The sequence below is a fragment of the Ornithorhynchus anatinus genome, chromosome 1, assembly GCF_004115215.2.
Source record: "Ornithorhynchus anatinus isolate Pmale09 chromosome 1, mOrnAna1.pri.v4, whole genome shotgun sequence".
Taxonomy (NCBI): domain Eukaryota; kingdom Metazoa; phylum Chordata; class Mammalia; order Monotremata; family Ornithorhynchidae; genus Ornithorhynchus; species Ornithorhynchus anatinus.
In genome coordinates this window covers 33545859-33571664 of record NC_041728.1, presented here as the reverse complement: position 1 = coordinate 33571664, position 25806 = coordinate 33545859, and the positions used below count along the sequence as shown (strand labels likewise).

General features: G+C 47.2%; 1 protein-coding gene across 3 annotated transcripts in view; it reads right to left on the bottom strand.

The window, feature by feature from the left end:
• SMOC1 (SPARC related modular calcium binding 1) overlaps positions 1–25806 on the bottom strand; it is a 150025-nt gene that overhangs the window by 51104 nt on the left and 73115 nt on the right. For all 3 annotated transcript variants that reach the window (XM_029067929.2, XM_029067935.2, XM_029067942.2), the window contains exons 3-5: positions 24310–24422; positions 10228–10327; positions 6846–6893 (exon numbers count right to left, since the gene is read on the bottom strand). In XM_029067929.2, coding sequence (XP_028923762.1) covers positions 6846–6893; positions 10228–10327; positions 24310–24422 — 261 coding nt within the window. The remainder of the gene's footprint in view (positions 1–6845; positions 6894–10227; positions 10328–24309; positions 24423–25806) is intronic.

Here is a 25806-nt window from a genome sequence, read left to right as displayed (position 1 = left end):
CCATCCCTCGGCAACCCCCGAACACTTGAGTCATTCATTCAATCATCATTTATTGAGCACTTACTGTGTGCAAAGTACTGTGCTAAGCTCTTAGGAGAGTATAATGTCACAATAAACAGAAACACTCCCTGACCACAGTGAGCTTGCAGTCTACCTTCTAAGTCCTTAGGCACTCTCCCTACCATCACGGCACTTATTTACATATTTCTATACTATCTGTAATTTATTTTAATGTCCGTCTCCCCTGATTAATTGTAAGCTCCCTGAGGTCAGAGATGTTGTCTAGCTGTCTAGGAGCAGTGTGTCCTAGTGGAAAGAGCATGGGCCCGGGAGTCAGAGAACCTAGGTTTTAATCCCCACTCTGCCACTTACCTGATGTGTGACCTTGGGGAAATCACCTGATTTCTCTGTGCCTCAATTCCATTGTCGGCACAGTGGGGTTCCAATACTTGTTCTCCCCCCTACTTAGACTGTGAGTCTCATTTGGCATCTGTTTATATTGTATCTACCCTAGAGCTCTGTACAGTTCTTGGCACATAGTAAGCACTTAACAAATGCCACAGTTACTATTACCAACTCTATCATACTCTCCCAAGTGCTCAGTACTGTGCTCTGCAGACTGAAAGTCCTCAAGAGATACTATTGAATGTCTGATTGAATGTACAGACAGAAGAGAGACTGAAATGAGACTAGAGGCCCAAGATCTCAATCAATCAGTGGCATTTATCGAGTGCTTACTGTGTGCAGAGCACTGTACTGAGTCCTTAGGAGAATACAATACAACAGAATTAGCTCAGTACAGTATTAGCTTGGTACAGTGCCTGGCTCATAGTAAGCACTTAACAAATACCGTAAAAACAAATCTGCTCAGACACATTCCCTGCCCCTAATGAATTTACATCTCCTCTCAAGAAGGCAGCAAGACTGAATGCCAGCAGATCAGAACTGGACCCACCGGGAGCTATCACAGGTGGAAATAATAATAATAGTATTTATGGTATTTTTTAAATGCTTCATGCCAGTTAATGTACTAAGCGCTGGGGTGGATACAAGTAAATCAGGTTGGACACAGTCCCTGTCCTCACAGTCAGAGTTCGGGTAAGACTCTTCTCTGCTCTGTGACTTTAAGCAGGTCACTTAACTTCTCTGTGCCTCAGTTTCCTCATTTGTAGAATTGGGACTTAAGGAATGGCATAATGGATAGACTCTGGCCTGGGAGCCAGAGGGTCATGGGTTCTAATCTTGGCTCTACCACTTGCCTGCTTATGTGACCTTGGGCAAGTCACTTAACTTCTCTGTGCCTCAGTGACATCATCTGTAAAATGGGGCTTGAGACCGTGAGCCCCACAGGGGACAGGGACTGTCTCATCAGGTTGCATCTACTCCAGGCCTTAGCACAGTGCTTGACACTTAGTAAGTGCTTAGACAACAGCATAATTATTATTATTAGTTGGTTTTGCTCTGGAAGAGGCAAACGGTAGATAAGCAAACTAATCTGTTTCTCGGGCCCTACTAGTCCTGGGCTCACTCACTCAATCAATCAATCATATTAATTGAGTGCTTACTGTGTGCAGATCACTGAACGAAGCAGTGAGAGTACAAATGGGAGAGAGGAGGAAGAGGGCAGGGACTGCGTCAGGAACAGAGTGAGGAGGAAGAGGAGCTTGCCCATGATAAAGCAGGGGTTCCACAGGCTGTGTGTGGGTGGGGATGCAGAGATTGGGGGACAGGGAAGGGTTGGATGAGGCTGAGCTGATCGAGCAGTGGGATGGGAGGCTTGGGGCAGCTGGGAGAAAGGAGAAAAAACCCCAGACAATAAAGTTCTCTCCCCAGTACACACAAAAGGACCTGAGAGCTCCTGTTCGAAAGCCCATCTGCTTACAATGCAAAGCAAATTGGTCTCAATTGGTTCCTCAGCCTCTGCACTTAGCACAGTGCTTGGCACATAGTGAGTGCTGGATATACACTATTGCTTTTATGAAATTATTATCCTGCCGACAATGATTGTGTGGCCTCCCCCTGAGAGAAGGTTACATCCCTCGAGACTGAGTGCCATCTTCAGGGCAAAGGGCAGGATGAAGTCTCAGAGTTGGCATGAAACCCACAAAGCCCATCCACCAGTCAGAGCAAAGTTCTAAAAAATGAAGAGCGTCTGATTTTGGTCACCAGGGCTTAATAGAGTCTCACTTCAAGGATTTCTGTTTGTTTCACAGCATTTCTAAAGCAAGATAAGGTAGTGGGAACACAGAAAGCTACCAGTGTCAAATGTTTCCTCTGCTTTATGCAATTTCCTTCATCTGACAGCCAGAGAAAGCAGTTTAGCCAGGTGGAAAGAAGCTGGCCTGGGAATCAGAGGACCTGGGTCCTAATCCCTGCTCTGCCACTTGCCTGCTGTGTGACTTTGGATAAGTCACTGGGCTTCTCCTTGCTTCAGTTTCCTCTTACATAAATATTTAATACCTGTTCTCCATCCTCCTTGGACTGTGAGCCCCATGTGGGACAGGAACTGTGTTCGTCCAGATTATCTTGTATCTTCCCCACTGTTTACTACAGTGCTGGGCATATAGGGAGCATTTAACAAAGATTATTATTATTATTATTATTATTATCATCATCTTATCCAGATAGGTTCCTCTCCCAGCTGCCCCTGTAGAGTGGAATGCTTTCTGGAAGGTAACAGGTAGAAAAGGGCAAAGCATTTTTTGGGAGAGATCTACCAGACTGCTGGCACCCGGGGAGCGGAAAGGGCTGAAAAATTTGGGACAAAGAAAAAGATCTCAGAAGCAGGTTGCCAAAGAAATCATTTGCTCCTGTTCAACAATACCAAATTTCTGCTTTCTACCACTTTTTTGTAATTAATTGAGAAGAATTGTGGCCTAGTGGAGAGAGCACGGCCCTGGGAGTCAGAAGGACCTGGGTTGATGATGATGACGATGGTATTTGTTAAATGCTTATTATGTGCCAAGCACTGTTCTAAGCACTGGGGTAGATACAAGGTAATCGGGTTGTCCGATGTAGGGCTCCCAGTATTCATCCCCATTTCACAGATGAGGTAACTGAGGCACAGAGAAGTTAAGTGACTTGCCCAAAGTCACACAGCTGACAAGTGGCAGAGCCAGGATTAGAATCCTTGACCTCTGACTCCTAAACCTGGGTCCTTTCCACTAAGCCACGCTTCTAATCTCTGCTCCTCCACTTGTCTGCTGAGTGACCTTGGGCAAGTCACTTAACTTCTCTATGCCTCAGTTACCTCACCTGAAAATAGGGATTAAGATTGTGAGCCTCATGTGACAAATGGACCTGGGAGAGTACTGAAATGGAAGAATGAAATGGCAGATTCAGTATCTACTCTCGCTCACTCTTTCCCGCCCTCAGTTTCCCTCTGAAGCATGTATAAAATACACACATTCAGACACACATATGTGCGCACACACACACCCTCCCTTACATCTTCAAGGGACAGGGCCAAAGGGGAGACGGAGTGGGAGGGGAGAGCAAAAGGGGAGGTCATCAGCCCAGATCAATGGTTATTTGACACTGAACCATATGGCCTGAGCAGTCCAGCTGCACGTGTTAATGACCGCACGTGTGCCCCATAAAGGAGTCTATTAAACACATGCACACAGAAGGGAGGGGAGAAAGCCATTCCCGAGGATTAAATAAACAATCTGAAGTTTTGACCCTCCTCCCCTCCTTTGTAGGCCCTTGGATAGAGCAACAATCCCTGCCCTTCCCCCACCCCTGGCCCCCAGCCCCGCACCTGTGAGCCTGGGTCTCCCCCTCCTCCTCCTCTTCCTCAGGCTAGTGTACAGACCAATCTGCTGCCAGGGGAACACCAGCCTCGACTCCCTATGTACTATCTCTCTGGGCCTCCCTCCCTGTCCCCCTCCCCCTCCAACCCAGAACTCTGCGCTCTCCCCTTCTCCCCTGTAGAAAACAGGTTTCTGGCTGGGCACCAGGCTCCACCTCACAATATGCCCTTTCATTCCCCCCAGACACAGAGAATGGGCAGCCCCATCCTGGCTGTGGGGAGGGGAGCACAGGGAAGGGGGTGGAGGGAGGAAAAGAAGGAAGAGGAGGAGGGAGGGGCCAGTGCTGGCCCAGTCCGGCCTCTGATCATGTCCCTTACCACCATGTCCTCTGCAGGTGGCTGTCTGCTAGGAGGGGCTGGGGCATGCCAGAGGGTCCCTAGGGCCTCAGGAAGGCCTGATGCTTGAGGTGCAGTGAGACAAATGGGGCAGAGACTCGCTCTGGGGATGCAGCTGACAAGGGCTTTGCCCCTTCCCCACCTTTTGCCTTCCGGAAAGTCTTCCATTCCAGGGCAGCTAGAAGAAGAACTAGTTTACAATAATAATAATGATGATGATAACAATAGCATTTAAACACTCTGTGCTGAGCACTGAGTAGATATCAGGATTAGCATGGCCTAGGGGAAGAAGCACGGGTCTGGGAGTCAGAGGGCCTAGGTCTAATTCCAGCTCTGCCACTTGTCTGCTGTGTGACCTGGGGTAAGTCAATTCACTTCTCTGTGACTCAGTGTCCTCATCTTAAAATAGAAATTCAATGACTGTTTTCCATCCCACTTAGACTTGTGAGCCCCAGGTGGGACAGAGACTGTCCAATCTGATTAATTTGTATCTACATAGCACTTAGAACAGTGCTTGATACATAGTCAGTGCTTAACTAATAAAATAATCATAATAAAATCAGGTGAGATGGTATCCTTGTACCAAATGGGACTCACAGTCTAAGGGAGAGGGAGGTCAGGACATCTTCATTTTGCAACTAGGGTAAGAGAGGGTAAGTAACGGGACTGAGGTCATGGAAGTGGCAGAGCCGGGAGTAGAACTCGGGTCCTCTGTCACCGAGGACCATGCTGTTTCCACTAGGCCATGCTACTTCTGTGGTCTGTTGCCAATTTGTACATTCCAAGCGCTTAGCACAGTGTTCTGCACATAGTAAGCGCTCAGTAAATACTATTGAATGAACAGTGGGTTCTGGGCAGGATGTATTCCCTCTCCCACCTGTAGGTTCGCACTACAATTTAAGTTCTCCTTAGGGATGGCCCAGGGTTATTTCTGGGTGATATCCTCTCCACTGCCCTCAAGAACACAACACACAGAACACAGCCGTCCTCCGGAGGAAACCAGAAAAAGAAGCTGCAACAGAGACATCATCAGATGGAGAGCGTCTCCTTGGGCTCTCCTCTGGCCCCTGTTCTTCATCAGGGGCATCATCTTCCTGGCATGGGGATTCTCTACCTCAGCTGGTCTGTCGAATCAATGGGGCCAGCAGCAGCTCCCCAGACATGGTGGACGCGTCTATTAGCGTGGGCCAAGGAGGGGAGAAGATTGTGCTCGTTTCCTGCCATCACCTCGCAGCAGCTTGAGCCCATGGCACTGCCAGCTTGGGAGAACAGAGGCGGTCCTTTATTCTCCTGCCGCAGCTTGGGTGACCCATGGAAAGCCCCGGAACCTCCTGCGTGGACAATCGGACCAGGAACTACCCGCCTGGAATCATGCTCCTCGTAAGAGACACTGTCCATCAAAAAGAGTTTCTTAGAACACACTTGGAAGGCCTTTTACTTCTCCCATGTAGATTGAAAGGGAATCAATCCTCCCATTTCTCATGGCTATGGGGCTGCCTTTGCCACTTAGGCCTCGCCAGTCCCCAAACTACATGGCTGACCCCAGGCCCCCAAAATCTGCCCCTTTGCAGTGTGTTTTTTTCTCTGGTTCTGCTCATTCTCATTGGTGAAAGGGCTAGCAAAATGGTAATTCACACAGGCCCATCAAAATGGTAATTCACACCACCCCAGAAGTCTTCCCGCCCTGAGCTTCCCTCCCCCTCCCCCCACCCCATCCTGTCACACCATAAAGGCTGGCCCTGTTTCTGGTCACACCTATTCAGTGCTTACAATGCTAATGGCCACCCAAGGGAGAAAACCCGAGGCAAATGTGGTAAACAGACCGAGGAAGAGACACTGAAGGGTATCCTCTAGACCTTCAAGATTGTAAGCTATTTATGGGCAGGGAACATTATGGGCCTCTGCTGAGGGTAACGGGGCTTCTGACAGGAGTGAGGGAGGGAGGGAGGGAGGTAGCTCAGAGCCCTTCCTCAGGCCCTCTCTGTTACTTCTTCCCTGTCTCCCCCTTCCTCTTCAACTCTCCAGGGGACTGGTACAGTGCTGTGCCCACAGTGAGCTGGATTCTGTTGCATTGTACTCTCCCAAGCACTTAGTATCATGCTCCGCACATAGTAAGCACTCAATAAATACCATTGATTGATAGACTGATTGAAGGAGAACCAAGCCGGTGAACCCAGGGAAGAGATACTAAAGATGAATGGATCCCATGGCCCTGCCCTTCTTGCTTGGGCTTCTCTGACGAACATGATGATCTCTGACCCTTGCAAGCCTCCTTCAGTTCCATGAAAATGCTACCCCCCACCTTTGGAAGGAAGCCAGCCTCTGCTGAGTGTAACAGGGCCCTGACAGGAGGGAGGGAGGAAGCTCAGAGTTCTTCCTTCCTCAAGCCCCTATCTGTTACTTCTTCCCCATGTTCCCCTTCCTCTTCAACTCTCCAGGGGGCTGATCTACTGCTGTGTCCATAATGAGCTGGATTCTGACTGGCTTGAATGGCGGACATTGATAACCAACTCAACCAGCAAGATGGCTCCATGTGAGGTGGTGGTGTCTCTTTCAATCTCCAGGGTATCAGGACCAAAGGAGTTCTCTTGGTAAATACCCCAGTGGATGACAACTCTGTTTATCTTGGTTATGGGTGTCTCCCAAATTAGAGTGGCTGGGGATAAGAACCCACAGAAGAAGCACAAACTGGACTCACCTTTCCTTCCCGAATTTCCTTGCCCGGAGGGCTTGTCAGTGACTGAGCCTTTGATGGGGAAAGAACCAGAAAGAAAAAAGATCAGAAGACAACATGTGTTGAGGTCTTTCATAGACGTGACCTTCAGTGGTGGGTAGGGGCACAATGAAGATTACACTATACAGTATGGTGCAAGCATATGAAAAACACACACACGCACCACGCAGACACCCCACCCTCCCTTGACCCTGATGTAATGAGTTACATCTCCTGCCACCTAGAACAGGAAGTGGGCAATATCCCATCAACATTCAATACAGATATTGAAACAGTGTGGCCTAGGGGAAAGATCTTGGGCCTATGAATCAGAGGACCTGGTTCTAATCCTGGCTCTGCCACTTACCTGGTATGTGACCTTGAACAAGTCACTTCACTTCTCTGTGCCTCAATCCTTTCATCCACAAAATGGGGATTCAATCCCTGTTGTCCCTCCTATGTAAATTGTAAGCCCCACGTGGGGCCTGATTACCGTGTATCTATCCCATTGCTTAGTTCGGTACTTGGCATGTAGTAAGCTCTTATCAAATCCTAGAATGATTATTGTCATTGTCATTATTATTAGTTATTATTTTAATATCAACAGAAATTAGACTTGGATATACTTTTCCATTCAGGGACTTGTCCGTTACGGGACCAGAGGCCTGGGTGACTTTACCAAGTGCCTCTGAAGTACCCTTCATGAGAGCCCTGAAAGGTTAGTTACCAAACAAAGAAGAGAAGCAGTATGGCCTAGTCGTTAGAGCATGGGCTTGGGAGTCAGAAGGACCTGGGTTCTAGTTCCTGCTCTTCCCCTTGCCTGCTGTGTGACCCTGGACAAGTCACTTCCCTTCTCTGCGCCTCAGTTCCCTCATCTGTAAAATAGGGATTAAGGTTGTGAACCCCATGTGGAACGTAAACTGTGTCCAACCTGATTCATTTGTATCGGCCCCAGAAGGGACAGTGTTTGGCATATAGAAAATGCCTAACAAATACCATAAAGAAAAAAGGACAAAATCCTGTTTGCTCCCCAAATCCTTGAGTATCTGCAACAGAAACATCAGCCCCTCAGCCCCAAACTTTGAGGAGCTTCGGGAAAAGGATACTTCACAACTGGTCCTATCAAGAGATAGAGCAAGAGTCAGTATTCTAGCATCTCCCTCCACATTCCGCTGTTCCCCACCTGTCTTTACTGTGATTTGTTCAAGGCTGGAGATGGGAGAGGGGGTGGGGGAACACATGAGGTAGCCATCCATCTTCTTGCTTTTTTAAAGAATGAACCCTTTCAGCTCCCTCGTAAAAACTCCCCTGCCAAAGAGGACTAGCTATTCCTCTTTTCTTCCCAAACTTCCCAGAAACTAATTTTCTTCTCACTCTTTGGAGAAGTGTTTTGGGTTTTTTTGTACAGGTGCTCAATTCCCTTTCCACGTAGACCTTGTTTTACGCAGAAGTGACACTAGGAAAATGAACAATGAACTAAAGCTCTGAGAAAAGCCAACTCCTCTTCCAGATTTCTGAAGTGCTCAACAAATGAGCTGGAGTTTTCGGAGTGTTGGTTACCGGAGGATCAAATGATTGAGTTTCTGGAGGTAGAAAGGCATAGCTTTCCAAATCGTAGAAAGCCCAAGTATCAGTGGCTACAGCTGGAGCTTGTCCCAAACTTTTGAAAGCAAAGTTGATCTGGCTACCTCTGAGCTCCTCTTGTACCCTGCCATGCCAGCGAGAGAATAGAGATCTGGCTGAAGAGTGAGGAGTTGGTGGATCCTAACCACACCAAGAGGGGGTTTGTGTGCCATTTGCCACAAACTTTTCCTACTGATTCAGCCCCAGCACTTCTGACCCTGATTCCTCAAGGGGAGAAATTAATCAATCAATGAATGACACTCACTGAGCTTAGTTCAGGATTCGGCATACAGTAAACTTTCAATAAATACATCTGATTGATTGAGTGCTTACTGTGTGCAGAGCACTTACTAAATGCTTGGGACAGTACTAGACAAGAGAGTTGGCTTCTGGCCCACAAGGAGCTAACAGTCTAGATGGGAAGGCAGACAGTAAAATAAATTACTGGTATGTATGTAAGTGCTGTGGGGTGAAGGTGGGGTGAATATCAAGTGTCTAAAGAGTACAAGTGCATAGGCAATGCAGAAGGGAGAGGGAGTAGGGGTAATGAGGACTTAGTCGAGGAAGGCCTCTTGGCCAGTGCTTGGCAGTGGAGGAGATATAAAGGTAGGAAGAGGGGTGTTCTGTCATATATGAAAGGGGAGGGAGCTCCAGGCCAGAGGGAGGACATGGGCGAGGTGCCATCCACGGATAAACGAGGTTGAGAGCAGTGAGTAGGTTGGTGTTAGAGGAAAGTAGAGAAGAGGCTGGACTGTAGTAGGAAATCACTGAGATAAGATAGGAGGAGGTGAGCTGATTGAGTGTTTTAAAGCTGATGGTAAAGAGTGTCTGTTTGATGTGGTGATGGTTGGGCAACCACTGGAGATTCTTGAGGAGTGAGCAGACATGGACTGAATGGATTTTTAGAAAACCGATCCGGGAAGCCAAGTGAAGTATGGACTGGAGTAGGGAGAGACAGAAGATAGGGAGGTCAATGAGGAGGCTGAAGCAGCGTGGCTTAGTGAATAGAGCACGGGTCTGGGAGTCAGAAGGTCATGGGTTCTAATGCTGGCTCCGCCACATGTCTGATGTGTGACATTGGGCATGTCACTTTACTTCTCTGGGCCTCAGTGACCTCATCTGTAAAATGGGGTTTAAGAGTCTGAGCCCTCTGTGGGACAGGGACTGTGTCCAACCTAACTACTTTGTATCTACCTCAGCGCTTAGAACAGTGCTTAGCACATAGGTACTTAACAAGTACTATTATTATTATTATTATCATCATTAGGCAAGATGGGATGGAAGGGATGAATAGAAAGAAGCAGATTCTTACTGTCATTAGCATTCTCTTCCCCTGCCCCTCAGCCAGCAGGTGTGAGGGCAGCCAATAGGGAGGGGACTTGGCAAATCTCTGTTCCTGAGATCTTTCGTCTGCATTGTCCTCCAGTCACCATTTGTTGGGAAAATTAGTGAGGTTAGTCAAGAAGTCACTGGATGCTTTCCTCTGCATCTAACGCTCTCACCCACTCCCAAATCTGGAAAGGAAGCTTATACCAGCATACCAAGAACTTAAGCTGAGAGAAAATGGTCTTCTGGTTGTCATGGCAATGCTTGCTCACCTGACTTCCCTCCCTCAAGAGTCTGTTTGGAAAGAAGGCCCACAGCATCCTCTGACATTCTGGGAGCCTCCTACCAGCTCACCGGAAATGAGCAAAGCCACTTCTCCCCTGCATTTGCAAGCACCGGCCCCTCCGGCCCACAGTACCTGAACATACAGGAGTTTTGTTCTGCACCGAAGATCCACTGATAGGTTTGCCATCCGGAGTGACACACCAGCAGTATCCAGTGTACGTATGGCACTGCACCTACTCAGAAAAAGAGGAAGAGGAGAGAGAGCCAGAGGAGAAGGAAGGTCCATTAAACTTTTACCTTTCCTCCTTGTCTCCCAAGCCCACAGATTTGGCATTAGACTCGTTTCTTTCTTTCAACCCTCATATTCAGTCAGTTACCTCCTCAGTTCTATCCTTACATCATCTCCAGAATCTGCTCCTTCCTCCCATTCCAAAGTGTTCCACACTTGGTCCAGGCACTTGTCAGATCTTATTTTGACTACTGTGTCAGCCTCCTCACTGACTTCCCTGCCTCCTCCCCAACCCCTCTCTGTTTCATACATCACTCTGCTGTCCAGATTTCTCTTCTAAAACATCATTCGCTGCACATCTCTCCACTCCTCAAAAATCTCCAATGGTTGCCCATCAATCTCCACATCAAAAAGAAACTCTTCACCATCGGTTTTAAGGGAGTCGGTCAGCTCTCTCCCCCTACCTATCCTCACTCCTCTTTCACTACACCCCAGGTCACATCTTTCACTCTGCTAATATCAACCTACTCTTTGTCCCTTTCTCTCATCCCTCTTGTCATTGACTCTTGCTCACATCCGCCTTCCTGCCTGAAACTCCCTTCCCCTTCATATCTGAAAGACCACCACTTTCCCTATCTTCAGCGGCCTTACACATTTTTATCTCTTGCAAGAAGCCTTCCCTCATTAACCACTCATCTCTCCACCCTCTTTTCCTTCCCATTGCATCACCTGGATCCGGACTTCCTTAGAACTTAGGTATTCACCCTTCCACTCATCCCCAACTCCCACAGCATTTATGTACATAACCTCATGTATAGTGATTTTAGTTTCTGTCTTCCCCGCTAAACTGTAAGCTCATGTGGGCAGGGAATGTGTCTGTTTATCATTGTATTGTACTCTCCCAAATGCTTGGTAAAGTGCTCTGCCCAGAGTAAGTGTTCAATAAATGTGATTGGATGAATGTAAGCTCCTTGAAGGCAGAGATTGTGTCTACCTATTCTATGGAATGCTTCCAAGTACTTACCTATACAGTGCTGTGCACAGAGTAAGCAGTCATTGAACACTATTGATGGACTAAATAAAATGAGTCACTTGACTCAGTCAGTGGAGGCTCCACCAACCAGCCACCTCTGCTGAAGCCATCCCCATCTGAAAGCATCCACCACTATTATTGACACTCTCATCCCAGCCCTACCACCACCCATAACTTATGGGCATGGAGCATGGCTGATGTCTGCACTAGACTGCTTGTTTTGTTTTGTTCTGTAGAAGCACATGACTCTCTCCTGTTTCAAAGCCTTATTGAAGGCACATCTCCTCCAAGGGGCTTTCCCTGACAAAGCCCTCTTCTCCTTTTCTTCCATTCCTTTCTGCATCATCTCCCCTCCCAGCCCCACAGCACCTATGTACATATCCACTGCCCTTTCCCCCTCTCCGCCCGCACTCTGCTCTTCCCCCTTCCCTTCCCCTCAGTGCTGTGTTTATTTGCATATATTATTACCCTATTTATTTTGTTAATGATGTTTATATCTCCATGATTCTATTAATATTGATGTTGTCTTGTTTTGTTTTGTTCTGTTTTGCTTTGCTGTCTGTCTTTCTCATTTAGACTGTGAGGCCGTTATTGGGCAGGGATTATGTCTATCTGTTGTCGAATTGTACATTCCAAGTGCTTAGTACAGTGCTCTGCCCATAGTAAGCACTCAATAAATACTATTGAATGAATGAATATTTGTAATTTATGTATTCATATTAATTTCTGTCTCCCCCTCAAGACTGTAAGCTCACTCTATCTGTTACATTGTTATATTGTACTCTCTCAGGTGTTTAATACAGTGCTCTGTACACAGTAAGCTCTCAAAAAATACTTACCCTCCTTCTTCCTCTCCCCAAATTCCCACACTCTCAGTCTCAAGAAACTTTCAACTTTGGCATCATCGGCCAACCCTCCCTCTCTGTAGACTTTAAATTCCTCGTAGGCAAGGACTGATTCAGTTGTATTATACTTCCTTAAATACTCAGTACTGTGCTCTGCACACAGTGGGACTGTCTCTATCTGTTGCCGACTTGTTCATCCCAAGCGCTTAGTACAGTGCTCTGCACATAGTAAGCGCTCAATAAATACTATTGAATGAACAGTAAGCACTCAGTAAATACCACTGATGATTGATTACCATTTCACAAATCCTTCAAGTGCTATTCACCCCACCCTTAGGCACAGAGCACTATGCGTATATCCTTATACCCTACCATTTCCCTAATCGGTATCTTATTTCAATGTCAATCTCCCTCTTTAGACTGTAAGTTCATTGTGTCTACCAACTCTATGATAATGTAGTCTCCCAAGCGCTTAGTACAGTGTTCTGCACACAATAAGTGCTCAATAAATAACATTGATTGATTGATTGATTGAAATCCATCCCATCTTGTCACCCATACAGCCAACCACTCTGGTTCAAGCCCTCTTCCCTTTCTGGCTGGATTTCTGAAGCAGCCTCCTTTCTGACCTCCTCGCCTCCAGCTTCTCCTCCCATCAGTCTACCGCACCTACAGAGGCACCTATCTGAATATATCTCTCCCTCACACATATCCGGTGGCGATCCACTTCTTATTTATTTTATGGCCTCCAATTATTTTTACTGTTTGGATCTATGCTCTGGCACTTTTGCCTACTGTGTACACTGCAAACTCCCTTGTCTACTCACTCTGTTCTACTGTACTTTCTCAAATGCTTAGTACAGTGCATACAGTAAGTGCTCAGTAAGTACTATTGATTGATTGTGTGCTGGGCAATTTGTGTCTGCTTAGACTGTCAGCTCCTTGAGGGCAGAGACTTGGTCCTTTTCCTTTTACAGGAAGTACCTGGGGGCCAGATGCAGTGCCCTGCACTCAGTAGGTGCCTTATGAATGCTGCTAATAAAGCAAGCGTGGCTTGATCAAATAGTCACTGACTTCTTCCTAGGATGCCCTCTCTGCTCATGGATTAGCCCTGCTTCTCTGCTCACTGTCCAGTCTCACTTCTTCACTCATGGGTCAACCCTGCTTCTTTGTTCATGGACCAGCTCTGCCCTGCTCAGGAAGATCCCAGAGAACCCAGGTCTACTAGCTTCTGCTGCCACTGGCTCCTGAGGCAGTGGCAGGAGATTAAGTGGGCAGGATCCTGGGGTCTGGAGTCCCTCTCTGGTCAGCAGAGAGCCTTCCAAACTGTCTGGGGCCTACCCTGCCTCGCCACTCCTCCAACCATTGACAACTTCCTTGTCAGCCCTCTAATCAATCAGTCAGTAGTATCTATTGAATGCTTAATGTGTGCTGAACACTGTACTGAGCACTTGGGAGAGTACAATACCACAGAATTGGTAGGTATGTTCCCTACCCATGAGTTTATAGTCTACAGGGGATGGTCATGGGTTCTAATCCCGGTTTCCCCACTTGTCTGCTGTGCAATCTTGGGCAAGCCACTTAACTTCTCTGGGCCTCAGTTCCCTCATCTGTAAAATAGGAATTAAGATTGTGAGCCCTATGTGGGACAGGGACTGTGTCCAACCTGATTATCTTGTACCCTTCTGGCGCTTAGAACAGTGGCCTGGCACATAGTAAGCACTTCACAAATCCCAGTTATTATCATTAGGTTCCCTCTCTGAAGAGGGTCCTGGGCCTGAGTCAATCTCAGCAGGCCGGCCCCCGAAACCCAACCGCGAGAGTTAGCTCGGAAGGCTCCCTGCAGGCAACACAGATGACAGGGAGCCCACCACGCTGTCCCACAGTGGCTCATTGCTAACACAGCTCTGTAAACTCAGCTCTGGACCCAGGCAAAGGAATGCAAACACTCTCTAAACCGGGCCTGGGGCAAGGCGTGCATGGCAGCAGGATTGGAGGATGGAAAAGAGGTTGGTGAAACCAGCCCTTCCGCAGGCTGCAATCTACCCTGCTTGGGTCCCTTCGCTCCCACCAAACCAAGACTTTCTCCACTCTCCAGTCTGGGAAAAACAACTCACACAAAGAGGCTTTTCTTGCCAAGGACTTTAAGAGGCAGAAAACTGATGACTATATATATATATTTATATATGTGTGTGTGTACATATATATTTCTTTTCCAAAAATTATATATATATATATATATTACTTTTCCAAAAATGAAACCAAAGGGGAGGGGCAGGAGGCAACGGTGTTGTCTTTTCCCACCTTAAGCCTGGGCTGTGTAGCAAGGGAACATTGCAGAAGCTCTGGAATGGGTTGTTCTGGCTTCTGGGTCCTGGGTCCAGCCTCCATTCTAGGTCCTGAACCACAGGCTGGGAAAGGGCAAGACATGGGGTTCATTCTATGGGACTTTTCTCTGGTCCTCTCCACAGGGCTTAGTAAGTGTCTGCCCATAAGAAACAGTCTATAAATACCACTAATTGATTGGTTGATTGATTGCCACCCCTTGCCCCCATGCACACACACTTGCATGTAGAATCTTATTCCAGATCCTGGGGAGTCAATCAATAAGTCAATCTACACATTTAGTGAATGCTTGGGAGAGTAGAGTATAACAGAGTTGGTAGACACATTTCCTGTCCACAACAAACTTACAGTCTAGGATCCATGTCCTGGGTGTCCTGACAATCAAATAGAGGAGCTGAGTCCAACACAGACAAAAGACATTGGTAAGGACAATTTCCCATGGCTATCCATCTCCCTCGGCATTAAAACCAAATCTCTATATTGTCTTCAAGGTGCTCCTTTCTCATTTTATATATAGCTCTCTTCCCCTGTTATTCCCCAGCTTTTGCTTTTTGTTCCTTGCTAGCCCACCTTTGGATTAGTAACTCTCCTGCCCACTACTCCTTCTTCACAATGTTCCTCAGACCCCAAATTCCCTTCCTCCTAAAATCAACCAGACCATAGCCCTCCCCACCATCAAAGCCCTTCTAATATCCTACCTTTTCCTCCAGGAAGCCCCCATTCAATCAATCAATCAATCAATAGCATTGATTGAACATCTGTTGTGAGCAGAGCACTTGGAAGAGTATGAAAAACTAAGAGACATATCTCTACCCTCCAGGGCTTTGTAATCTAGTGGGGGAGACAGTTGCTTACTTTGCAGACAAGAGGAAGAGATAGAGTAGATAAGATACACAAGTGCTGGGTTGTGAGTACTTAAATGGCGCAGAAGAGGGATACAGACCTAGATGATGAGAGATTAATTAGGCATTCTGGAGGAGAGGTGATTTAAAAAGGGCTTTGGAGATAAGGAGAGCTGTGGACAGCTGGATAGGAAAAGGAAAGAAGGTAGAGGAAAGCAGTAGGGTGTGAGCAAAGGGTCAGCGGCCAGACAGACAAGATTGAGTCACAGCAAGGAGGTTAGCTGGGAACAAAAAATGTGAGCTGGATTGGAGTGGGAGAAGAGAGTGGCTAAGCAGGAACTAAAGAGCTGATTGAGTTCTTTAGAGTCAATGGCCAGGTGTTTCTCTTTGACACAGAGAAATGGGTAGCCATTGGAGCTTTCTGAGTGGCAAGATTTGTGCAAAAAGGCATTTAGAACAATGATTGAGGTAGCAGTGTGAAGAATGTAGTAAAAAGGGGAGAGATGGAAGCCAGGAGAGACTGGAGGCTGAGAGAGGCAGGGGGCAAGTTGGTCTCATACCGGCTCGGCTGTGTGACTTGGGGCAAGTCACTTAACTTCTCTGTGCCTCAGTTACCTCATCTGTAAAATGGGGATTAAGACTGTGAGCCTCACGTGGGACAACCTGATTACCCTGTATCTATCCCAGCGCTTAGAACAGTGCTCTGCACATAGTAAGCACTCAACAAATACCAACATTATTATTATCATGTGACAAGTGCTTGAAGCAACATGGCAGTCATTTGTTTGGAGAAGGGGTGGATTTTGGAAACATAGTGGAGAAAGAGAATCAATCAAACTGGCATTTATTGAGCATTTACACTGTGCAGAGCACTGTACTAAGCACTTGGGAGTACATTATAACAAAGTTAGTAGACACAATCCCTGCCCACAATTTAGAATGGAAGACAAGTTGGTTCCATCCTATTTTCCCTCTCTTCTCCGTTACCTGTGCACGTGAATCCATACCCACTAAACACTTATGTACATATCTTTAGACTTAGTTGCTTCCCCTACCTGCAATTTTTTATGGCATTTGTTATGCACTTAATATGTGCTAGGCAGAGTACTAAGCGCTGGAGTAGATACAAGCTAATTAGGTTTGACACAGTCTATGTTCCACATGGGGCTCACAGTCTTAATCCCCATTTTACAACTGAGACACAGAGAGGTGAAGCGACTCACCCAAGTGATCCAAAGGGAACCGGAACACCCACCATCTCAAAGTCAAAACACTAACTCGTGACTGCTCGAGCTAGCTAGCACAGGGGAACTCAGAAGCGTGGGCAGGACACTCTCCCGGAAAATGAAACTGCCGGACACCCCAGGCAAGGAATGTGGAAGAAGGTGTCCCTCACTACCTGTGCCAACCAAATAATGTATGGGTGGAAGGGAGTAGAGGAGAGACAGAGATTGGACAAGTGGAAACTGGAAGCCCCAACAGCCCGGAAGGACAGGTGATAAATACCTGCCACCTCCTACGTTCAGAGCAGCTGATCGAGACTTGCAGCAGCGGGCTGCATATTGCCTCTGCCCAGGGCTTGAGATGCCTGCTCTGTCTACACCAAGTGATGGGCCGGGGGACAGGTGAGTGTCCTGCTAAAGATTCATGGACATCGCCACAACCATGTAACACATACGTGTATTCCTCCTGAATGGGACAAGTTCTTGGGTGGGAGCTATATGTTTTTCCCCGTGCGAGTAATGCCTAAGGTGGATTTTGCCTAAGCCCTTTTGAGAGGGAAGGATTCGTGTTGGGTGCTAGGTTCTTCACCACCTGTAAGTTAACGCATAAGTGAATTCCTCTAGAATGGGAAGCCTTCAGTTTGAGTGGTGCAGGCTTTATAGGGTACAGGGCAACAAACTAAAGTAACTGATTTCCTCCCAAGAAGGAAGTTCAATTTGCCACCTAGAATACATCTTGCACAGCTCAGACTTTCTGACTCTGTTCTCTCACTCTCAATGCGCTGATCCTCAAACCTGTCCCCACATTACAGGTGACACCAAGTCACTTGGGCAAGTTTATATAGCCATCATTTATTTATATTAATATCTGTCTCTCCCTCTAGACTGTAAGCTCATTGTGGACAGGGAATGTGTCTACCAAATCTTATATTGTGCTCTCCCAAAAGCTTTGTACAGTGAGTGATCTGCATGCAGTGAACACTGTATAAATACGATTGAGTGAAATGTGATTGACTCTGAAAAAGGTCATACAGCATACAAGGGGCAGAGTTGGAATTAGAACTCAGGTTTTCTGACTCCTAGGCCCATGCTCTACCACCAGGCCAAGCTGCTTCTCTACTTGTTTATTAATTATGCATACTTTAACGTCAGTATCCTCGCTCGATTGTAAAATCCTTGAGGGTGGCGTCGCATTTCCCAGTTATCTTATGCTGTACTCTCCCACTCACTTAGTACACTGTTCTGCACACAGGAAATGCCCAACAATTACTACTAATGATAATGATTATCATCCTCATCATTCTTCCTTCATCTCCCTCAGAACTGCTGTCTATGGGAACTCTTCTTTTTCCCCACTTTCTATTAGCCAGGCAGTGTCCTCTGATTGTCTCAGAGCTCTTCAAACCCTGTCAAGAGGATTCACCCCTCAATTAGGGTAGGCCTTGTTAATCGATCAATTAATTATATTTATTGAGTGCTTACTATGTGCAGAGCACTGTACTGAGTGCTTGGGAGAGTACAGTACACCAGAGTGGGCAGGAGCTAGGCACTTCGCCATGTATAAGTACCTAAATAACTTCTATATAACAATTATTGTTATAATATATAATAGACATGTTCTTTGCCCACAGTGAACTTACAGTCTAATGGAGAAGACAGATATAGACTATAAAGACTGTATAGACTGTAGTCACTAGACTGTAAGCCCACTGTACTTCAATCTCATCTCTGTCATCACCGACTTGTCACTCACATCCTCCTTCTAGCCTGGAATTCCTTCCCCCTGCAAACCAGACAGACTCTCACTCTCGCTACCTTCAAAACCTTATTAAAACCACATCTCCTCCAAGAGGCGTCCCTAACTAACCTCTCACCTTCCTACTCTAATCACCCTTACTTCTGCATTACTTATGCATTTCAATCAGTCAATTAATAGGTTGATGGTATTTACTGTACTGGTATTTATTAAGCACTTACTATGTGCCAGGCACTTCATTAGGCACTGGGGTAGATACAAGCTACTCAGGTTGGACAAAGTTCATGTTCCATGTGGGGCACTGTATACAGTGAGCGCTCAATAAGTAACATCGATTGGTTGATGGCAGTTGGATCTGGATCTGCCAGCCAAAGGGCGACTCCGGCTAAGCCACATTTCCCAGGCCTCTGGAAGCCATGACTTGGAATTTGATCTTCTTTCTGGTTATGGAAACTAATGATCAACTATCATACTTAGCATTTCGCCTCTTCATCTGGGCACAGACATGTAATACTTAATTGGTCATTCAGTGGTACTTATCAAGAACTTACTGTAAGCAGAGCACTGTATTAATTGCTTATTGTATTGTACTCTTCCAAGTACTTAGTGCTCTGTCCACAGTAAACACTCAATAGATTCCACTGATTAATTGATTGGGAAAGTACAGTACAATAGAGTTGGTAGACATGATTCTGTAATAGTAATAATAATTGCAGTATTTGTTAAGCATTTAGCCACGGGAAGTAACAGTGTACAGGGACTTCCTGCCTCTGTTTTCTCCCCACGTGCTACAGAAAGCCTATAGCCCACAGGTTTCATTTCTTGTTTCTTCCCCTATGAGGGCCCATGTTGTGTGCAAGAGGACAGGATTATTCTCTGAAACCTTCTCTCCCTTATGTGGTACAAAACAGAAGACACCAAGACAGAAGCAGCATGGCCTCAAGGAAAGACAAGGGGCTGGAGAGTCAGAGTTCCTGGGTCCTGGCTCTGTCTCTTGGCTTCTGGGTGACTTTGGGCAAATCACTTCCTTTCTCAGTTTTCTCATATGTAAAATGGGGATGAAATACCTGTTCTCTCTCTTCTTTACACTGTGAAGTCCATGTGGGACCGGAATTGAGTCCAACTTCATTATTTCATACTCGCCACAGTGCTCAGTGCAGAGCTTGGTCCATACAAAAACACTACAATTATTGTTTTTATGATTAAACCAAGGGAGGGGGAAGGTTACCCTGACTGAGTCCATTGGGAAATAAGCTTGTTCTCTGCTTCAATGGCCCGAGAATCCTGCCAGGTGAGAGGGTGGTCATAGAGCCAAACATACTCGAGCTCCTGAGCTTTCCCCTCCTGGAGGCTCCCAACCCAGTTTCAGCACTGCTCCCCTCCCACCCTCCCCCCACCCCGACTCAGTGGATATGGCCCCAGGCCCCAGTTCTATCCCGGGGACAGAAGACACCCCTTCTCTTTCTGTGGAGAGAAGATGGCGTTCGCCTTAGGCATGAAGCAGAACGAATCTCATCTCCTGTCAGAACTGCGAGTTTTTCCTTGCCAAATCAAGGGGAAAGGGAGCCCCTCACCCAACAGTGGGGTCATTATGCACACTGTACAGAATAGGCAGTCTGGATGGAGCACAGAGTGGCTCTTTAAAGTGAGCATTGTATGGTCCGGGCAGGGCGAGAGGGCCCAGAGCAGGACTGCAGAAGGCAGCCACCCCAGCCGGCCGCACACAGAAACATCTTTGTCCTGGGTACCCATGGGGTCCCGAGGCAGAGCCTCAAAAATGCCGGGGGGGAGGGGCCTGGAAGGATGAGGGTGGGTGGGGGGGCGAGGCAGAGGGGAGTCCCACTCACCTTCTTTATGGGCAGGGGCAGGGTGAAGAGCAGCAGCCTGAGTCCAGAGAAAGCCATTGCCTTGGGTCTGCTCTGGTGATCTCCAACCCCACCCAACTCTTGTTTCAAGTCTGTGGGTCTTTCTTTTGGTGTCAGACAGCCTTCATCCCCACATATACTGAATCACCTCACTAATCTCCTACTACAGTGCGGCCTGCACACTCCACTCCTCTAGAGCCAGCTTACTCACTGAGACCGGATCGCATCTATCTCTCCACCGGACCCATTCCCACATCCTCCCCCAAGCCTGAAACTCCCTCCCCATCCATATACCCCAACCACCACTCTCCCCACCTTCAAAGTCTTATTAAGGTCTCATCTCCTCCAAGAGACCTTCCCCAGTTTAGCCCTCTTTTTCCTGGCTCCCTCTCTCTTCTGGGTCATCTGTGCGCTTGGATCTGTGACCTTTGGGCATTTAATATTCGCCCCACCCTCAACCCCACAGCACCTGTATACATATCTTTAAATTATCTATTTATAAATTACTCATTTATTTATATGGATGTCTGTCTCCCTTCCACCAGGACTGTAAACTTGTTTTGGGCAGGGAATATTCACTAATTCTGTTGCATTGAGGTCTCCCAAGTGCTTAGTCCAGGGCTCTGCACATAGTAAACACCCAATAAATATGAGTGATTGATTGATCACCCCACTTGTCCAGGGATGAACACAACAGTGTCTGATAAGTCAGTTCCCGAGCTCCAAGCATCCCCAAGATAGGAGATCACCTCACTAAGCACCCCTTTGTGGCTCCAGGACCATTTGGACTGAAGGGAAAGAGTTCTCCCCAACACTCTCCTGTTGGATTTTGCTTCATCTCTGTGACTTAATAAGCCAGCCACATCCAACTTATCTGTTTCCCCTATTGTCTGTTCCCTAGTGAGAAGGAATCTAGCCTAGATTGTGTGGATAGAGCACAGGACTAGGAGTCAGAAGGACCTGGGTTCTAATCCCAGCCTCTCAACTCATTTAATGTGTGATCTTGGGCAAATCACTTCACTTCTCTGGGCCTCAGTTCCCTCATCTATAAAATGGGGAATAAGACTGTGAGACTCATGTGGGATAAGTACTGTATCCAACCCGATTTCTTTGTATCCAGCCCAGTGCTTAGTACTGTGTCTTCCTCATAGTAAGTGCTTACGAATATTACAATTATTAGTGACCTCAATCAATCAATTGTATTTATTAAGCACTTACTGTGTGCAGAACACTGTTCTAAGTGTTTGGGAGAGCAAAATATGGCAATATATCAGAGTTGGTAGCTACCTTCCCTGCCCACAACAAGCTTACAGTCTAGAGGGGTAGGCAGACACTAAAATAAATGAAAACAATTACATTACAGACATTTAAACAGTACATAAGTACTGTGGGGCTGAGGGTAGAGTGGTAGTAAAAGCACCGGTCTGGAAGACAGAACACCAGGATTCAAATCCTGGCTCTGTGTGACCAAGGCCAAGTCCCTTAGCTTCTCAGTTCCCTCATCTGTAAAAAGTGAGATTCGAACTTGTTCTCCCTCCTCACTCAATGGGGAACCCCATATGGGACAGGAGCTGCATCTGACCTGATCACCTTATATCTACCCCAGAGTTTAGAACAGTGTTTGGCACATAGTAAGTGCTTAACAAATACCAACAGTTATTATTATCGACCAAATGATAGGTGCTGATTTCCCACCAGGGAAGTCAGAATCCAAGAAAGTGCTTCCCGGCGTTGGGCCAGAGAAGAAAAACAAGGAAGGATCAAGGCAACAATCCATGGAAACCAAAGCCACACAAGTTGGCCCAACATCTTTCATACGGTGCAATGCAATGTAACCCTCTTCTCCTGAGGACCCAGAGGCCCTCAGAGAGCTGGCAGAGACCCTGGGCAGATGGTTGGCAGTGGGCTATGGTTGCAAGCTGCTTCTCTCCTCAAATGTTAATAATTCGAGGAAGGAATGGTGGGAGGTTAGAGACCAATGGTTTCCAAAGCACAGCCCCAAGCCACTGAGGGTTTGGTGGAAACCACCCAGACGGCCTGGCATTCCTTGGCCAGCCAGAGGAGAAAACAGGAGGACTGCGGTGTTGACGGGTTGGCAGCAAGTGAGATCTGCCCCTGGGCCCACCCGCCCCCATGCCCAGCACCTGCTGTGAACTGGAGCAATGCACCTGTAGCTCTGGGGTCAAGCCAGAGAACACTGGATAGAGAGGCCCCATGCTGTAGGAAGAGAGTAATTCTTTACTTTGGCGGTACGGAAGAACCACGTGTGCGCACTCGGTAGGTCCCATTAGAATCACTGGGAGCCACTGGGCTACCATCCGATGTCACCACCTTTTTTTAAAAAAAATGATATTTGTTAAGCGCTTAGTATGTGGCAGGCGTTGTTCTAAGAACTAGGATAGATATAAGGTAATCAGATCAGACACAATCCATGTTCCACATGGGGCTCACAGTCTTAATCCCCATTTTACAGATGAGGTCAGTGAGACACAGAGAACTGAAGTGATTTGTCCAAGGTCACACAACAGACAAATGGTGGGGCTGGGATGAGAGCCCTGGTCTTTCTGACTATCAGGTGTGTGCCCTATCAACTAGGCCACACTACTTGGTAAATGCAGCAGTCCTTCGGGGCCCCAAACCATTCAGTGGAGTTCTTGGGGTGGCAATTAACTGTTGCACTGCCACAACTCAAAACAGGCTCTGAAATAATAATAATTATGGTATTTGTTAAGCGCTTACTATGTGCCAAGCACTGTTCTAAGCGTTGGGGTAGATACAAGGTAATCAGGTTGTGCCACATCAGTTACAGATGAGGTAACTGAGGCACAGAGAATTTAGTGGCTTGCCCAAGGTCACACAGCAGACAAGTGGCAGAGCTGGGATTAGAACCCACGTCCTCTGACTCCCAAATCCATCCTCTTCCCACTAAGCCACGCTATTTCTCACTGCTGTACTTCCAGCAGGATGCGATGGGAAGCGATATTGCAGAATCAATCAATGACAATTCTCCCCTAATGAATCTGGGCATCTAAAGGACCAGGTTCTAATCTCAGCTCTGCCACTTGTCCGCCACGTGACAATGGGCAAGTCACTTCACTTTTCTGTGCCTCAGTTTCCTCATCTGTAAAATGGGGATTAAGACTTTGAGCCCCATGTGGGACAGGGTCTGTATCCAACCCCATTAGTTTATATCTACCCCAGCACTTAGTAGAGTCCCTGGCACATAATAAGTGCTTAACAAATACCATTAAAAAGAAATTCCAAATTGTTCCATGACCATTAGCCTGCCAGGCGTCACCTGTCGGCAGAAACTACGACTTGATCACCAGAGGGCATCCTCACCCAGGTGCTACCCTCCTTTTTTATGGTATTTGTGACTTCCCAGAACAGATTCCACTGTTCCAATTCCATTTCCACCCCCAGCTAATGGATGTGCTCCACATCCCTGTGGGGAGGAAACGGAGAGCCAGAAAAGGGAGAGGAGGAGAAGAGACAAAGAGAGAAGAGGGGAGAAGGACAGTGAGAGATGAGATGGAGTGAAAGAGACTTTGCCACAGGAGCATTTATTGAATTGGCCCATCATAGCACTCGGCTTTCCAACGACTTCGTGCCAACATCCACATCGTCTGCATACCTCCACACAAAGCCCAGACCAGAGGATGGTCTGGGACCAGAGATGAGGGGGCAGGAAAGGAAAAAAGAAAGCCCCTTCCCTAAGACCCTTTCCAAGAAACGAACTCCCAGAGTACATCACTTCACTGATGAGTCCGGAGGCTGGGGTGCACTGGAGAATGGGGGTGGGAGAACAGAAGAGAGCAAAGAAGGAAAAATGCCTGGAAACTGGCAGAGAAGGAGAAAAAACACACACTTGACAGGGGAGAAAAATGGCTGCCTGGCACACGGCACGGGCAAGGCAGAAGGGAGGAAACAGTAAAGCCAGGTTTCCTGACTCTCCTCTCCGCACTGCTGGCTGCGATCCCTGGCCAGCTAAAGGAGGGGGAGGAGGACGGGCATGGGGGGCTGGGGAGAGGGATTAAGCCCTCCCAGTGAGCCGGGGGGAGGAGGCCGAGGCCTACCTGTGTGAAGGCGCCATCCTCGCTGCATTCTGGAACAAACACGGCCTCCTGCGGCTTCTTGGCCTGCTCCAGGGCCTGTGCTCGCTCCAGACGACACTTGCTCTGGCCAGCATCTAGGGCAGAACGAGCTGATACGTCACTACGGGTTGGTGGCAGCAGGGCAGGAACATCTTGGAGCTCTCAGGGGGTGGGGGTGGAGGGGGGGAGACCCATATGGAAGGTCTTAGAGCACTGCAGAGAGCCACTCTCCTTCACCTCCTCCCACTCCCCCACTTCATTATCATCAACATCATCTTCAATGGTATTTATTGTTTCCCAATCTTAGACCTGAGTTTTCACAATGGCTAGGGTACAGATACCACCAGTTCATTCTAGAATCATGCTCTCCTCCTCTCCCCACAACTCCTCAGGAAGTTTCCAGATCAATCATTCAATCAATTGTATTTTTGAGTGCCTACTGTGTGCAGAGCACTGTATAGAGTGCTTGGGGGAGTACAATCTGACGGTAGCCATGTTCTCTGCCCACAAGAAGCTTACAGTCTTGAGGGAGTGTTGGCTAGTTAGAGAGGTAACATGGCCTAGTGGAAAGAACACGGGCCTGGGAGTCAGAGGACCTAGGATCTAATTCCACCTCTGCCACATACCTGCTATGTGAACTTGGGCAAGCCACTCAACTTCTCTGTGCCTCAGTTCCTTCAGCTGCATAATGGGCAGTTAATATCTGTTCTCCCTCTTAATTAGACTACGAGCCCAATAGAAGACCTGATTAACTTGTATCTACCCCAGCACTTAGTGATTGGCTATAGTAAGTGCCCCAAAATTATTATTTTTAGTAATAATAATAATAGGTGAGTTACAAATTCTGGCTCTGCCACCTGCCTTTTGTGTGACCTCGAACCTTTAACCGCTCTGTGCCTCAGTTTCCCCACTGCAAAACATAGATGATAATCACTGTCTCTCCCTACCTCAAGGGGATGAAGAGAGGGAGAAATAAGATAGCTGATGTCAAAGTGCTTTAGATAAATGAAAGCCCTTTACAAATTCCAGGTATTTTTTTCCCCACCCTTGAGATTTCGGGGCTGGTCAGTCTCAATCACAGTTATCTCCCTCCTGGTCATTAGCCTAGGAGATGAAGGAAAGAAAACCTTTGCTGGCTTCCCTTTTCCTTTTCCTGATATTTGTTAAATGGTTACTATCTGTTAAACACTGTTCTAAACCCTGTGGTAGATGCAAGTTAATCAAACTGGTTATAGTCCCTGTCCCATATGGGACTATATGGGACTCAATCCCCTTTGACATGTTCCAGTCATTCCTGCCGATATTCACTAACAAGATTATGTTAAACGCCACCTCTGCCTTCCAGCAGATCTCTCCTCTTCATCTGCAGATGGAGAGTTTGTCTTTCCCTGCCAGTGCTATTGCTTGGAAAAGCAGGGAGAAGCCTCCTCCTCAGAGTGGGCCCCATTCCCCAAGTTACCCCAAAGGAAGATTAACTTC